Source organism: Vitis vinifera, chromosome 10 (genome assembly GCF_030704535.1).
Source record: "Vitis vinifera cultivar Pinot Noir 40024 chromosome 10, ASM3070453v1".
Lineage (NCBI taxonomy): Eukaryota > Viridiplantae > Streptophyta > Magnoliopsida > Vitales > Vitaceae > Vitis > Vitis vinifera.
This window is the reverse complement of record NC_081814.1, coordinates 3096778-3110514: the sequence shown is the minus strand read 5'-3', so window position 1 is coordinate 3110514 and position 13737 is coordinate 3096778. Positions and strand designations below refer to the sequence as shown.

At 35.7% G+C, this 13737-nt stretch overlaps 2 protein-coding genes across 2 annotated transcripts; one reads left to right on the top strand and one right to left on the bottom strand.

Annotated features, from left to right (window-relative positions):
* The first annotated feature begins 278 nt into the window (after positions 1–278).
* Positions 279–5724, top strand: LOC100241840 (inositol monophosphatase 3). Its single transcript, XM_010657121.3, has 12 exons — positions 279–676; positions 869–924; positions 1053–1103; positions 2347–2427; positions 2598–2701; positions 2793–2877; positions 3339–3393; positions 3495–3538; positions 4783–4851; positions 4930–5030; positions 5102–5158; positions 5410–5724. Exons 1-12 carry the CDS (start codon positions 664–666, stop codon positions 5504–5506), a joined length of 813 nt encoding a protein of 270 aa, XP_010655423.2. The 5' UTR covers positions 279–663; the 3' UTR covers positions 5507–5724.
* Positions 5725–6268: 544 nt separating this feature from the next.
* Positions 6269–8465, bottom strand: LOC100246969 (cytochrome b561 and DOMON domain-containing protein At5g47530). The gene is made up of 3 exons (XM_002267858.5): positions 7347–8465; positions 6928–7182; positions 6269–6818 (listed from the first exon to the last, which is right to left on the bottom strand). The coding sequence occupies exons 1-3, from the start codon at positions 7962–7964 to the stop codon at positions 6501–6503; spliced, it is 1191 nt and encodes a 396-aa protein (XP_002267894.3). The 5' UTR covers positions 7965–8465; the 3' UTR covers positions 6269–6500.
* Between the last annotated feature and the right edge of the window lie 5272 nt (positions 8466–13737).

The window sequence follows — 13737 nt, the reverse complement described above, 5'->3', positions numbered from 1 at the left end:
TAGTTTCTGATAAGCATATTTGAGAAAAACAATGAAAAAAATCATTTGCCAACCAATGAAAGAAACAGAGCCAGAGTCCTCGAAGCAGAATAAACTGGAAAGGGTGGGGTTGGGGGTTTCAGGTTCCAGGTTCCAACTTCCGACTTGAGCAGCATTTATGATATTCGAATATACGTAGTAATAGTCTGTGGAGGTGGAGGACCCAAATAAAGTCTCGTGACTGAAAAAGGCATAAGGCAATCAATAATGGTATTGAGCAGGAGCATCTGGAATATACCACTGCATAATCCTTCCCTTTTTTCCCTTCCTCAAATTCCCTACTCTGGAATCCTCCTCACCGTCATTTGTTTACTATTCCAAGGGTTCAATCAATAACTAGTGTTTGCTCATCTTTTTCACTTTTTTTTAAATCACTGATCTTGGCTCTGAGATTAAAAAAAAACAAAAAAACTCACCAAACGACGTCGCTTTGTGTGGAGTGAGTGAGTAAAATGTTCCGAGCATGAAGGAAATAGAGGGGAATTTTCGCGTTTTGGTGTGTATATAATATAAGGAGGTGTTGATTTTTGTCCTTGTCAGGTTTTACGTGAAGGGGTGAGAGTGTGTAGGAAGAGACCCACTCTCCAAATCCAATCCCTGCCAATCCTCTCTCCCAACTCAACAATGGCTGAAAATGGTACCACCCCCCTTTAATCTCTTTCTCCTTTTTCTTTTGTTTTCTTTTTTCTTTTTTTAATTTTAAATTTCTATTTTTCATTTCATTTTTCTTGATTCCATCTGGGCATTCTGAATCCTGTTTGGTGCATTCTACTATGAATCTACATTCTGCTTTGGCAATTGAAGGACTTTTGGTTGAAATTGTGTGTAGGTTCACTTTCACAGTTCCTTGAAACTGCAGTGGATGCCGCGAAGCGAGCTGGCGAAGTAGACTCATCTAAACCCCCTGATTATGTTTTCCAGTTCTTTCATCGTTGTTTCCTTGCCTGATTTCCTCACTTCGTGTCTCTTTCTTTCTTTCTTTCTTTCTTTTCTTTTTGAATTCTGATACACAGATAATCCGCAGGGGATTCTACCAGACCAAGAATGTGGAGCATAAAGGCCAAGTATTTTTCCCTCTTTTTATATAAAAATAATACCTTTTGGGGGTTTTGATATTTTTCGTCCTTTAATATACTGAATTTTGTGTGATGACTGGTTTTTGGAAAGGAAATTAGTGATTCATGAAAGCTATAAGCTTTGTTAATTTGATGCGGCAGAAGCTTTCCAAAAGCAGGGTTATTCTGCTGGCAGAAAATTAAGTGGGGATTTTTAGGGTAAAAAAATACCTAAAGGATTGAACTTAGTTCATCCAATCAGGATCTGCCAAGAAGATTTTAAAAGTAAAAGGGGAAAAAGAAACCTTTGCAATAGGTCTTGGATATTACAATACTGTGGATTTAAAAAAAAAAACAAAAAACAAACAAACAAAAAGGTCCATCAAAAAAGCATTCCCAAAAGTTACAAACCCTAGATAAAAACTCTCTTGATTAGCTACAAAATATTAATCAATTCAAAATTTGAGAGTAGGGAGGCCCTACTCTTAAAGATTGGTGCAAAAATGAATTGTATATATGGTTCCAAGCTCAAAGTTCCTTTTGGACAATTGTTTATATGTTTCCAAGCTCAAATTCCTTTTTGGACAAGGAATAGCTAATTAGAAACTTCAATTGCAACAAGAAAAATCCCAAAAGATGTTTTCTTCATACAAAATTGCAAAAACTATATCCTCATAAATTATCAAATTAGAACTCATTTCCAATGATTTGGAAAAGAGAATGAATCAATTCAAAGTTAATGAGTGTTTTTTGGTATTGTTTGGTTATTGATTGGAAACTAGGAAGAGATTGTAATCTTGACATTTTTAATCATCTACTGGTTTTGAATATGAAGAACATGTTAAGATTCAAGTATGAAATTGTTAGGATTTAAGTATTTAGAATTGAGTGTGCTCTATAGTGAACACATAATAATACTCTGGAATCCATTAGAACATCATCTCAACATGATCTACTTAAATAGAAGCTGTTGAATTACCCAATATCAGACTCCATTACTGTAACTACACCAAAGATAAATACTTTGAAAGGGAAGGACAACTTTCATGAATTCAGTGAATTCAGGAATCTTGAGGTTGCAACCTCAAGTGCAAACTCCATTTTTACTCCAAACTTTTTGCAAACAGAACAGAAGATAGAAGCATGCAAAAATGATAAAGTGTGGGGAAAGGCTAACTATGGTAATGTGATAATTTATATTTGAGAATTAATACATCTCAGGTTGTCAGAGGACTCATGTTTTAAAATGCAGGTGGATTTGGTTACAGAAACTGATAAGGCATGTGAAGATCTCATATTTAATCATCTCCAACAGCATTACCCTGAACACAAGGTAAACTCTTGCTTTCCTTTCTTTATAACTATATACAGCTGATAGATTTCAGGGTTGGAGCTTATAGTGTAGCATTTGGACTTGGTTGACCTGGATTTATTTTTCTTTTTTCTTTTTTTATTTTTTATTTTTAAATTTTAACTTGTTTCAACTGGATGCTCTCACCTTAGTTTATCGGGGAGGAAACTACTGCTGCTTGTGGTACAATGGAGCTCACTGACTCTCCCACATGGATAGTTGATCCCCTTGATGGCACAACTAACTTTGTGCATGGGTAAATACCAATTCTTCATGTTGTGAGTAATTGACTTCAGTTTTGATTGTCATTTTTCAGCTGATGTGATTGCACAACATTATTTCTGTAGGTTCCCCTTTGTTTGTGTCTCTATTGGACTTACAATTGGAAAAGTTCCTGCAGTTGGTGTTGTATACAATCCAATACTTGATGAGGTGAGAATTTGTGCTCCAAGCATGTATTACAAATGGTTTGCCATAACAGGTGTCCTGCTGCTATTGAAGGCAGAGAATTATACCTGGCCTTAAATCATAATAGATATATCTAGAGGATCCTCCAGTTGCATTTCTATGTGGCCTGGGATGGTTTTCAAGGTGTAACCCATGGGTTCCACCTACCTGCATAATATCCACGATGGCTGGTCTCTGCCACCTTTGTGGTATTTGACTGATCTTGTACATTAATTGGGTTGTTGAATCTGATTGTTACTAGGCAGTAAAATGATTAGTTGTTTTCTTCCTCTTTCGCCCATGTTGACTCTGATTTTGGCATGGCCATATTGATCAATGGAAGGCTAGAGATTTTATGCATACCTTCATTTTGATTTTGTCCAAAATTTTGTTTCAAAAGTATTGCTTGTTGAGTGAAGTATAAAATGTGAGTTTGCAATGTGTAGCTTTTCACTGCTATCCGTGGAAAGGGTGCTTTTCTGAATGGGAAGCCTATAAAAGGTGAGGATAATTTTCTCAATCTCATGTCTTGGTGTTTCTTCACCACCAATCCTTGCTCTGATTCTCAAACTACCTTATGCTTATGTTTTGGAATTATGCAGTATCATCTCAAACTGAACTAGTCAAGTCCCTTCTTGCAACAGAGGTATGTGAGCAACCGATTGATTTGATTGTTTGGTTAAATATTCTGCTGAACCCAGAAAATACCCTCTTTCATATCCAACATAACACAGCTTTCCTTTGGTTATCAATCCCTTCTTCTTGTTATTGTTATGTAGGAACATTATTTTCAGGTTGATTAGATTCTGCAAACTAGAAAACAAATATTAAGAAAAAAGCGCAAAAGAAAAACAAAAGTTTACTTGGGCTGATAAGTTCAGAGAGAAATTCTGATTGAAAGGTTCGATCAATCAATCAAAATTATGCTGTATCCCAACTATTTGCATCAACAAAATGCATTGCCTGAGTCATCAAATTATGAATCTAGTATTACCAATTTTATTCTTCTTACAATGACCAAACAGTCAGAACTTTATTTTGCGTGGGTATTTTATGAACCTAATCAGAGGAAGTTCAGAGGGAGTGGATTCTTTAGCATTTAAACTTACCGATGTAGATTAATTTGATTATTTTTAGTGTGGACCTTTTTTCCAGCAAGCTCAGAATTGGGAAGAGGCTTCCTGTGCCTCACATGAGTTATAATATTTTGATGGGTAACTGTATTGAACAATATGAGTTTTTGAAGGTTTTTTGTTTCTCTCTCTCTCTCTCTCTCTCCCTCTATCTCTTTCTCTCACACGCACACACACTCTTCCCAAAATCTAACTTCTAAGCACTTCCCCTTATTTTCATTGACATTTATGTTAACCATACTATTAGACCAAGTACTAATCATATGTATAGCGGACTCTTTGAATAATACCAGTGGGTAGTGGTTAGCTATATTACCAGATCAAGGTACTAGTTATATGGATAGCATATTTCGTGCAACATGAATGTCATGTCTTAACTTCCAACTTTTTTTGCCTGGGGTTGGAATCTGTGCGATCCTGTATGGTATAGTTTTCACTGGTCAACCTTAATTGTAAAAACCTCCACCGTAAGTAGCACTGAGTGTTCCCTAGCATGTGTCATCTTTGTGAATGTGCACTCTCTGCCTTCCTCCCATTATAACTGGATGATGTTGATCTTCTCACACAAACACCTGGCATCCAATTTCCTGCATTATAAGAGTACAATAAAGGCTTTTAAAATACTTCTCAGATTCCAATATGTTGCAGCTATTATTGAAAGCCTTATTTCAAAATAAAAAAGATGAACTAATTGAAGTTTACCTTCCATGCAAGCATTTAAACAGTTGATTTGACTTTTGTCCTACTGGGAATGCAGGTTGGAACAAAACGTGATAAGTCAACTGTGGATGCCACCACAAATAGAATTAATGGCTTGCTTTTTGAGGTAAAACCAGTGTTGATGATGAAGCTATTGACTCATAGTTATTAGAAATCTATAACTAATATCAATTTCTTTGATCAGGTGAGATCCCTTCGCATGAGTGGCTCCTGTGCGTTGAACCTTTGTGGCATTGCCTGTGGAAGGCTTGATCTATTTTATGAACTTGGGTTTGGTGGTCCTTGGTATGTTTTTTTTCACATAGCTCCAGTGAAGCTTGATGTGATACACGATTGACAGTCTGCTCCTGTGTCAGGGATGTGGCAGGTGGTGCTCTGATTGTTGAAGAAGCTGGAGGACTAGTATATGATCCGTGAGGACCTAATCACTGTGACTTTTATGATAGTTCATTTCCTTTTCCTAACTAATAGGTGGCATGCTACACTTCTATCATCAATGTGGATTGTAAATTGTTTTCTTGAACAACAAATTAGTAAGCCATAACATTAAGAATTCAATTTTAAAAAATTAGAATAGAAATATTAAAGAATGCCTACATATTCAAGATTTTGTTCAGAAGGTGTTGCTTATATCAAGATTTTGACAGTGGTTGTTTGGTTTCAGGTCTGGAAAAGATTTTGACATAATATCTCAGCGAGTAGCTGCCTCAAACCCTCATCTCAAGGATGCATTTGTCAAGGTCCTGGGACAATCTGTATGAGACAATAAACTATAGAAACTAGACTTCTTCATTTATTTATATCATTCTTGTTCTTTTGAGCAACATCGGGCTGTGGGCTTCTGATTCAGTAATAAGATCTTCAAATACTAGTAGCTAAGAGCGGAATATCCTTAGCTTATGACCTTTAACAGCACCAAAATTACTTGTAGAATCCTATTGGAATGAGAAGTGACAACTCAGCATGAATTTGCTGGCTCGATCTATTTGGATGTATGTTTTTGCATGAAGCTTCCTGAAAGTTTTGATGTTCTATTTAAAGAGGCCTATATTAGGCCCTCAATAAAAACGTGCACACATATGCAGTACATAGATGCATGCTTGCTTCTTTAATTCATACTTGGTGAAGTTGGATCATTCTGTTTTAAAGCATTCTGAAGTTAAAGGTTGGGGAATTAAGAGTGTGCTCAAATGTCTAACAGTCTCTTTTACTTTGTGAAATTGCAGCAGTAGCATTAGTGACAATCATATAGTATGGCAAACTCAATATGTTGTCAGAGTTAGCTCAAGTTTGGATTTGGGCAAAGCATAATACTGCATGTTGAAAGAGTTCAATCTGTTCTAGTTAATATTTCATAGCTAGAATTAGGCGTTCTGCTTGGTAGATTATATCTTGAGTTGCCTCTGCTTGCTAGTCATAGCTTGGAGTTCTTTATGTGCATAACAAGAATAATATACGTCCCTATATATTCTGTTTAAAAGAAAAATGGAATGAAGTAGGAAGAAACAAGGGAAGAGAAAACATGATACAAACCCATATATATAATTACAAATATACGAGAACAGATGTGTCTAGCTCCGAATCTATACATGTAGTAAAACATCTTCAGACAGTTATTCCAAAACCGCTCTAACAAAGAATAACATCTAAACCTCGTGTATATTGGTAAATATAAATAAGGGTGTATAAATGAGGGTGAGAACGATGATAAAACTTTAATTCAAGGCAAAATAAGACGAAAGCAAGTAATTTCATCTAGGCCGTTCCTGGTGTCTCAGCACCATGCCCATTAACCCCATTTGCTCCATTCATCTTTCCAGATCTTGCTGACTTCTTCCTCTTTAAAACTATATACCATGTAAAAGCTTCCAAAAACACAGCACTTAAGGCCAATGCCACAAGGATACCAGTGTAAGCTCTCTTCCACTTCTTCTCAGGGTCCAAGATGTCAAAACCTTTGTATATGTTGATGATGCTGAGGATGATGACTGTGTACCCAACTGAGTGGTGGTAGATGTCCCAGTAGAATCTGTATTTGTGATCCTTCTTTGGTCTTAGAAGCAAAGCAAACACCTACATCCCAAGCAACGTTTAGGTTAGCATAACACAATCAGTTGCTTTAGGTTAGCATACCAGAGTCAGCTAGAATAAAACGAAAAACATGAGTACCATTTGCATATACCTGGAGCGTTCCAAGGCAGAATAGAACTATGCCAATGGCCCTGTGGGCGGTGTATTGAACACCAGAAGACTCACTGCCAAGTTTGATGCCAGTTGCCCATCCAGCAACACCGATGATGTAAGCCGAGGATTGACATGTTACGTGAAGGTAAAACCATGCAGGATCTGCGGATTTGAATACCCTCATATACCTTGCTATTATCGCACCAATAGGCATCAGGATACCCCAACTCACTGCATTCAACACTCCATGAATCTGTAGTTTCATTACAATCACAGTGAATATCCATACTTACTCCTTTTGACAGTAAAACAAAAAGAAAACTGAAGCTAAACCCACAAGACAAAACCAAATACAAAATGAAAACTGAACAACAAAGAAAAATATGAAAATATATATGTGCATGCTTGGTTACTAACATTCCGATTTCTCGTTCTTGAATTTCCTACTGGGGCTGTGGCAGATCGTCCTGACAGAAGATCCAGTGTCCCCATGGATTGAACATTTGGTCCGGAGAAGGCATGAACCCCAGGAGTGTTGGTGGTAGCAGAAAGTGGACCATGTTGCCAGACTTGGTTAACAGTAGTGCTATTGTTTGGAAGCTCCAAGGTGGCGTAAATAATCATTTCACTGTTGGAATATGTGGCTGATAAATCCGAAACTGGGAAGCTAAGGTTGCTCTCAGACAATGCGGTTTGGTAAGAGTCGACCGATGAAGTGTAAGCCTTAATGGTTCCATCAGGATTGCGGTAAGCAACCAGAGCCTGTGAACCAACCATGCCGGTTGAGTCTAGGTTGATGGCCCATGCCACCCACATGGAGGAGGTGACTCCGGTGTGTCTGTAAGCAATCTGGACTCCGGAAGAAGACGAATTGAAATTCCAATGAAGGAAAGAGTTCAAGTAAGGAAGATCATTGCAGGAACTGAACACCCGGTTGCTGGAGAAGGCATATCTCGAGCAGGATTGTGCAGAGGAAGTCAGCAACATGGACATGAGAATGCATGATGAAACAAAAAGCTTCAACATTCCATCCATGATGACGATGGTGTCCTCTGCACCACCTGAAACCTGACGATTATGGGTCCTGCCTGGGGAATGGAGGATAAAAAGGGTGGGGTTTCAACAAGAAATGAGTTGGGAGAGGGTAGAAACTGCAAAGACCACCTGTAAGTGTTTTATATAGTTGTTTTTGGTTATATGATTATTCCTAAGATGGGGGGTATGAGTTATGGTAGAAATTGAAAGCGTGCTGGGGGTTGGCAACTGGCAGGGAATGAGTTATTATAAGATGTGGTGGCGGTTAGGTTGGTTGGTTGGTTGGTTGGTTTGGTGAGCGGAAGGTTCTATATACTGTGGACAGAAAAATACAAGTGTTTTTTTCTCCTGGGGTTTGGGATTTGTGGAGCTACTCATTTCTCTCAGATGCCTTTCAACAACCATCCCTTCTCATGCCCGCCTCCCTCTGCCCTTAGCTTTCAACTCCTACTTCTATGGAGTTTTTTTTGGGTTCAAATTAAATATGGATGCCCCCTAATTTTTTATACCAAGTCTTGACAAACAAGATGGAATCTATTCCCATTTCTTGGATGGTTTTAACGCATTATAAATGATGCGTTACCACTTCGAGGGAAATTTATTCAAGAAAATGATAAATTTAAAAATATTATAAAATGACGAGTTTTTTTAATGGAAAAATAGATTTTAAATCATTCTTATTTTCATCTATTTAAAAATAATTTAAAATATATATATATATATATATATTTTATTTTAAAATGCCTTTTTTTTTTTTATCATATTATCACGAACTGTTATAGGTCAAACTAAGTCATTTGCTTACAGTCAAACAGCTGGCATAATCATAACGGACCCACGTGGCGCCGTTCCATATTATATTAAAACCTCATAAATCATTAATCCAAAAATAATAAATTAGGTTATTTTATTTTAAGTGCTATAAAATGACAACACGTGGACTCTGTTTGCTTTTTTTTATATTATTGTACATGAATGCAGTGATGGAATCCATTGGACCACATAGGTTTAGACTCCTACATTGCATAGCTTCAAAACTACTCGGAAACTCTTGGATTCCCTTTCCAATTAATAATGCTAAAGTAACGGGGTATCGAATTCAAAATTGTCGTATATATAAACTAATCTGTTTAAAAATTGTCTTCAAAAACAGTTTTAAAAAATAATTTTTAAGATTATTTTTTAATTGATAAGTGTTGTATATATAAATTAAGGGTTGGTTTGATAACTGCTTTTGAAAAAAGTTCTATAAAACAGTTTTTCAAAATAATTTTTGAAAATCATTTTCTAATATTTTATAAAATAAGAGTTTGTTTAAAATTTTAAAATATTTTTAACTTATTTTTAATATTTTTTTTCCCAGTTTATTGTTTTGAAGAATAAAAAATTGTTCTTAAAAAATTTATCAAATAAGTCTTAAACTTTTGAAAGTATACAATAAGATAAATTATAGATAATTGAATGAAAGTAAGAAAAACAAAACTAAAATATAAATAATAAAATTAAGGTAAAAAAGATCAATCGATACCCTAATGTATGCATTAGGGTATCAATTCGATACAAAAACAATTTGTATCAAATAATAAGATTAATCGATACAAAAACAAAGATCTAATGTATGCATTCGCGACCAAATAAGTTATGTCATTCGAAATGTACCAATTCGATGCCCTAATGGCTAATGGAACCAATGTCTGCAACTAATCAGAATCTTAGTTAAATCTTATAAGCTAGCTTTAAAATAATTTGAGGGGAGATGGAATGGTAGGGCGAGCATCAGCAGCTTCTTTAATAAAAAGTAGCCAAATGAGTTTCCTTGCAAGTCTTGTATTTGTCTCCAACACTCCATTCCCTAATCTAATCAGGATTTAAACTCATCACCTACTGCCACCCTCTGGACCTTCTCTAACCAATAAATTGAACCCTGGTTTTTTTTTTTTTTTTTTTTTCTATTTATCTTTTTTAATTGAATTGGAAATAATATCTCACCTAACTTTGCTTATTTGACATATCATATATATGTCATGCTGTCATTCAAGCTCTAGCTCTAAGTTGAGCTGGGGTGGTTCGAGGCCAACCAAACCAAGCCCAAAAAAGTTCTAAGGAAATGGGCTTAACTGGAGTAGTCCCTGCCAGTTTTCCTTTCTGGGTTGAACCCCAATTGAAAATGGCAAACTCAAATGACAGACCAAGATGTCACTATCAGGGATGAATGGTTAGAAACTTAGACACCGTTATAAGCCTTAAGATGGTAAAACTAAGTTTTACAGCACGCTTTGATGGAAGCTCTAGAATGGATGTATAGGGATAATAAGTAGAATGAGTGTGACATCCAACCATAAAAAAGTAAGTGAAAACCTACTTAGGCTTTTAATTGTAGGATCAATTGCTTTATTGGGATACTAGGTGTCAATCAACTGGGTGAATTTCATGGCTTTGGAGCACTGCTGCTGCTGGTGGATGGATCATTACAGCTAAGGGCGTGTTCTTTTTTTTAGGTGGGCATCTTTTCTTTCTTCCCAAACACTCAGCAGTGCCCCATCTGTCTGCATCAAACGGGGAATAAACAACCCACGCACCCATGCCCAAATCGTATACAACAAAGGGTCTAAAATTGAAGACATGCCATCCCAGATTGAGAAACTCATTCACAGTTTCAACTCATGACCCTGCCTAGCCCTGGTTCACACAAGGGCAGGCCTTGCCCACAACAAGAATGGAAACAGTGGACCCGACCCATTTGATACGAGAGAGATTTGATGAAGATAAGCCTTATTTTATTTGAAGGATGATGGTTAACCAATAGGCAAAAAATGAAAGGCAATGTTGCAGATTCAGGGAATGGTGCGTTGTTCGCCACCAAATGGAACCTATAATAAACTGGGCCACCCTCCTTTATTGCCCATATTACATGGGCCCTTAGTTTGCTCCCCTCCCAAAAGTCATTGTCCCCTACCCCATCTACCATTATCTCTAATTAAACCATGCCAGTTCCTTGTTTGAAAATCTGAGTCTTTGAGAGGGATTGAAGATGCCGAGAATCTTCTGTGAGTCACTGAATTTTTATTCATCTCTAAGGGATTTTGGAGTGAAGCATGACTTGCCTTTAGAGGAGCTTCAAGGTGCTTGAAGGCATCTCTAAGAGTTTTCGACATTAAGTTATTGGGTATGCCTGTTCCCCCAAGGCAGTGACATGATTCGATGATTGGAGGGTAGTGTTTTAGGTTGTTTAGTTATTAACCCGTGAAAGAAAAATGTTATAACACTTGATTCGGCATCATAATGAATTTGTAATCGAATCTTTAAATCGTTCAGGATTTTAATTATATATGATTTATCACTGTGATCATAACTAGATAAATCTTTTTAGGGGTTTAAATCAAATATAATGGCAAAATTAGGATGAAGCCAAGAGACTCACTCAGATGTCTCATCACAATTTCATGCACAGAGTAGCTGCCGACAAAGTTGATCATAGTAAAGTCTGCATGGTTTCCAAGGTCTTAGGCTTTCGGTAAATGAAATTGTGTGAAGGAAAAAGGGTGGTGGCGACCTCCACACACTTGGCAATGTCTGCGAGCAATGGGGTGTGGTTTCATGTTGAGCCTCGTGGCACAGTATGGGACAGGCCAGTAATAATGGGGGCAACAACTCAGCGCTTTTGAAATGACCGCCCCATATTCTAAATCACGCAACCTCGGCCACATTTAATATATGGGTTAGTTGAATAATTTGGACAGAAAGTCAATTAGAGTTGGTTTCATATGGCACTTTGGGATGACGACTCCTTCCAAAAGATGATTGTGACTCCAAAGATTACTTACTTTATGGTTCACTCTGGATTCCCCATATCTACTACTACGTTTTCTACGGGACGTAGTCACGTAGGAGGTGAAATATGAAGTCATTCATTTGGCATATTTGTCCAAGTTTAGGGGCTTTTTGGTCAACACATTTAAAAATACTTTCTTAAATCTAAAAAATCGTTTTCTTAATTTATTTTTCGTAGAGATATTGTAAGTTCATATAATGCAAATTAAATTCAAATCCTACAAATTTAATCTTTTAAAAAAATTGATAAATCAATATAATATCAGACTTTAGTTTAATGAGATCAAATTATGTTTGTCTTTTCGAGTGTGGACATGAGAAGGTCGTAAATGATGGTATTAAGAAGTATGATATACAAGTTTAAATTTTTAGGAAAATTAAGAATTCAACACATTTTATATATTTTTAGTTATTTTTAAAATATTGTAAAGAAAAAAAAAAGTTAAAAGACAAATTAAATTTATTTTAGAGAATTATTATATTTTTACAAAAATTCTCAAAAAAAAAAAAATTATCAAACAAAAAATTGAACACGTATAATTTTAAATTTATAAGTGAATATTGCTTATTTTGAGCTTAATAGAACTTCAAATAAACCAAAATAAATAAAAGTTTAAGTAACAAAGAATTATCTTCTAAATAGAAATCAAGTTATTTGACTAAAAAATTAATTAAAAATTCAAATTTGAAAATTTAACTCTTCATTTTTTCCTTTTTTATAAAAATATTTTTATTATTTAAAAAAAAATTAAATATAAATAATTAAAATGATAAAAGACATTTATGTCAAAAATAACATATTTAAATAAAAAGGGTCAAATTTATGAATTTAGGATTATTAAAGATTATTGTAGAAACAATGTTATGGAAGCAAATTCAAACAAGGCCAAAGAGCCATCTCAAAATCAAGTGAAAGAATGAACAGACGTGCATGGGTGGCGCAGTTGGCAGTTGGTACACCACAGCATTTGACTTCATTTTACCCCCCACATAAAATGAACAAGTCAAATTAGGCCACGGGATGTAGATTCTAGATTCTACACCAATGACTCCGACGCCGGTGTCAAAATCCACTCACCATCACAAGCAACAACCCATTCAAAGCTGGCTACCATGCACCACTTTTACTAATTAATAACGCTGATGACTGAACAAAAAGCCCGCCCGCCCAAGTGTTGTTTGCAAATGCTAATGATTATAAAACAAACCCCATGGACCACCATTTTTTACCCAAAAAGCAAAAATCATCATCACCCCCCCTCATACAATTAAACCCTAATCTTACTTTAATCCCAAAACCTCCATCCCTTGATCCTTAAAATATCATTACCAAACTGACCCATGTTTAATCGTGTCAGAATCCTATTGGGTTTTTCAACCATGGGACTATATAGAATCTATAATTATTTTAAGTCACTGCTACGATATTGTCTTTGCCTTCTGGGCTATACAAATTTAGGGTTTTTTTTTTTTTTTTTGATTTCTTAAACAGGGACAAGCAATCTCTTTAGAATTTGCAATTAATCTAAGTTACGAGATTAAGAATTGGGATTAATGTAATTGAACAACTCAGCCTGTTGGATTCAATTGGAACATGGCAATTAAGACATACTGACCACCTTGCTTTATTTCAAGTGCTCCAAATATTATAATCCCTAAATGCTTGTACCTTAAATTTTATTATAATAAGACCAAGGGATAACGTTATTTAAAAATAAAAATAATCATTTTTTTTGTTAGAAAATTTCAAATGTTGGGTTTGGTTTGTCCTGCAGCCGCGCCCGGTATTTTTTATTTATTTATTTTTTATGAAATTTCAAATAATATTGTGGACCATCAAAAAAGAGAAACATCTCCCACCGTGTGATGATGTGAAACTGAGAATGGGTGGTGGAGTGTCTTTAGTGACGGTACCATTGGGTTAATTTTTAATTTTTTGTTT

Coding starts and splice junctions, on each gene's coding strand:
- LOC100241840 (XM_010657121.3), top strand. Junction 2,428..2,597: donor AGCATTACCCTGAACACAAG/GTAAACTCTTGC, acceptor CTCTCACCTTAG/TTTATCGGGGAGGAAACTAC. Junction 2,702..2,792: donor ACAACTAACTTTGTGCATGG/GTAAATACCAAT, acceptor TTATTTCTGTAG/GTTCCCCTTTGTTTGTGTCT.
- LOC100246969 (XM_002267858.5), bottom strand. CDS start 7,964: ATGGATGGAATGTTGAAGCTTTTTGTTTCATCATGCATTCTCATGTCC. Junction 7,183..7,346: donor CAAGAACGAGAAATCGGAAT/GTTAGTAACCAA, acceptor ATGAAACTACAG/ATTCATGGAGTGTTGAATGC. Junction 6,819..6,927: donor TCTGCCTTGGAACGCTCCAG/GTATATGCAAAT, acceptor CTTGGGATGTAG/GTGTTTGCTTTGCTTCTAAG.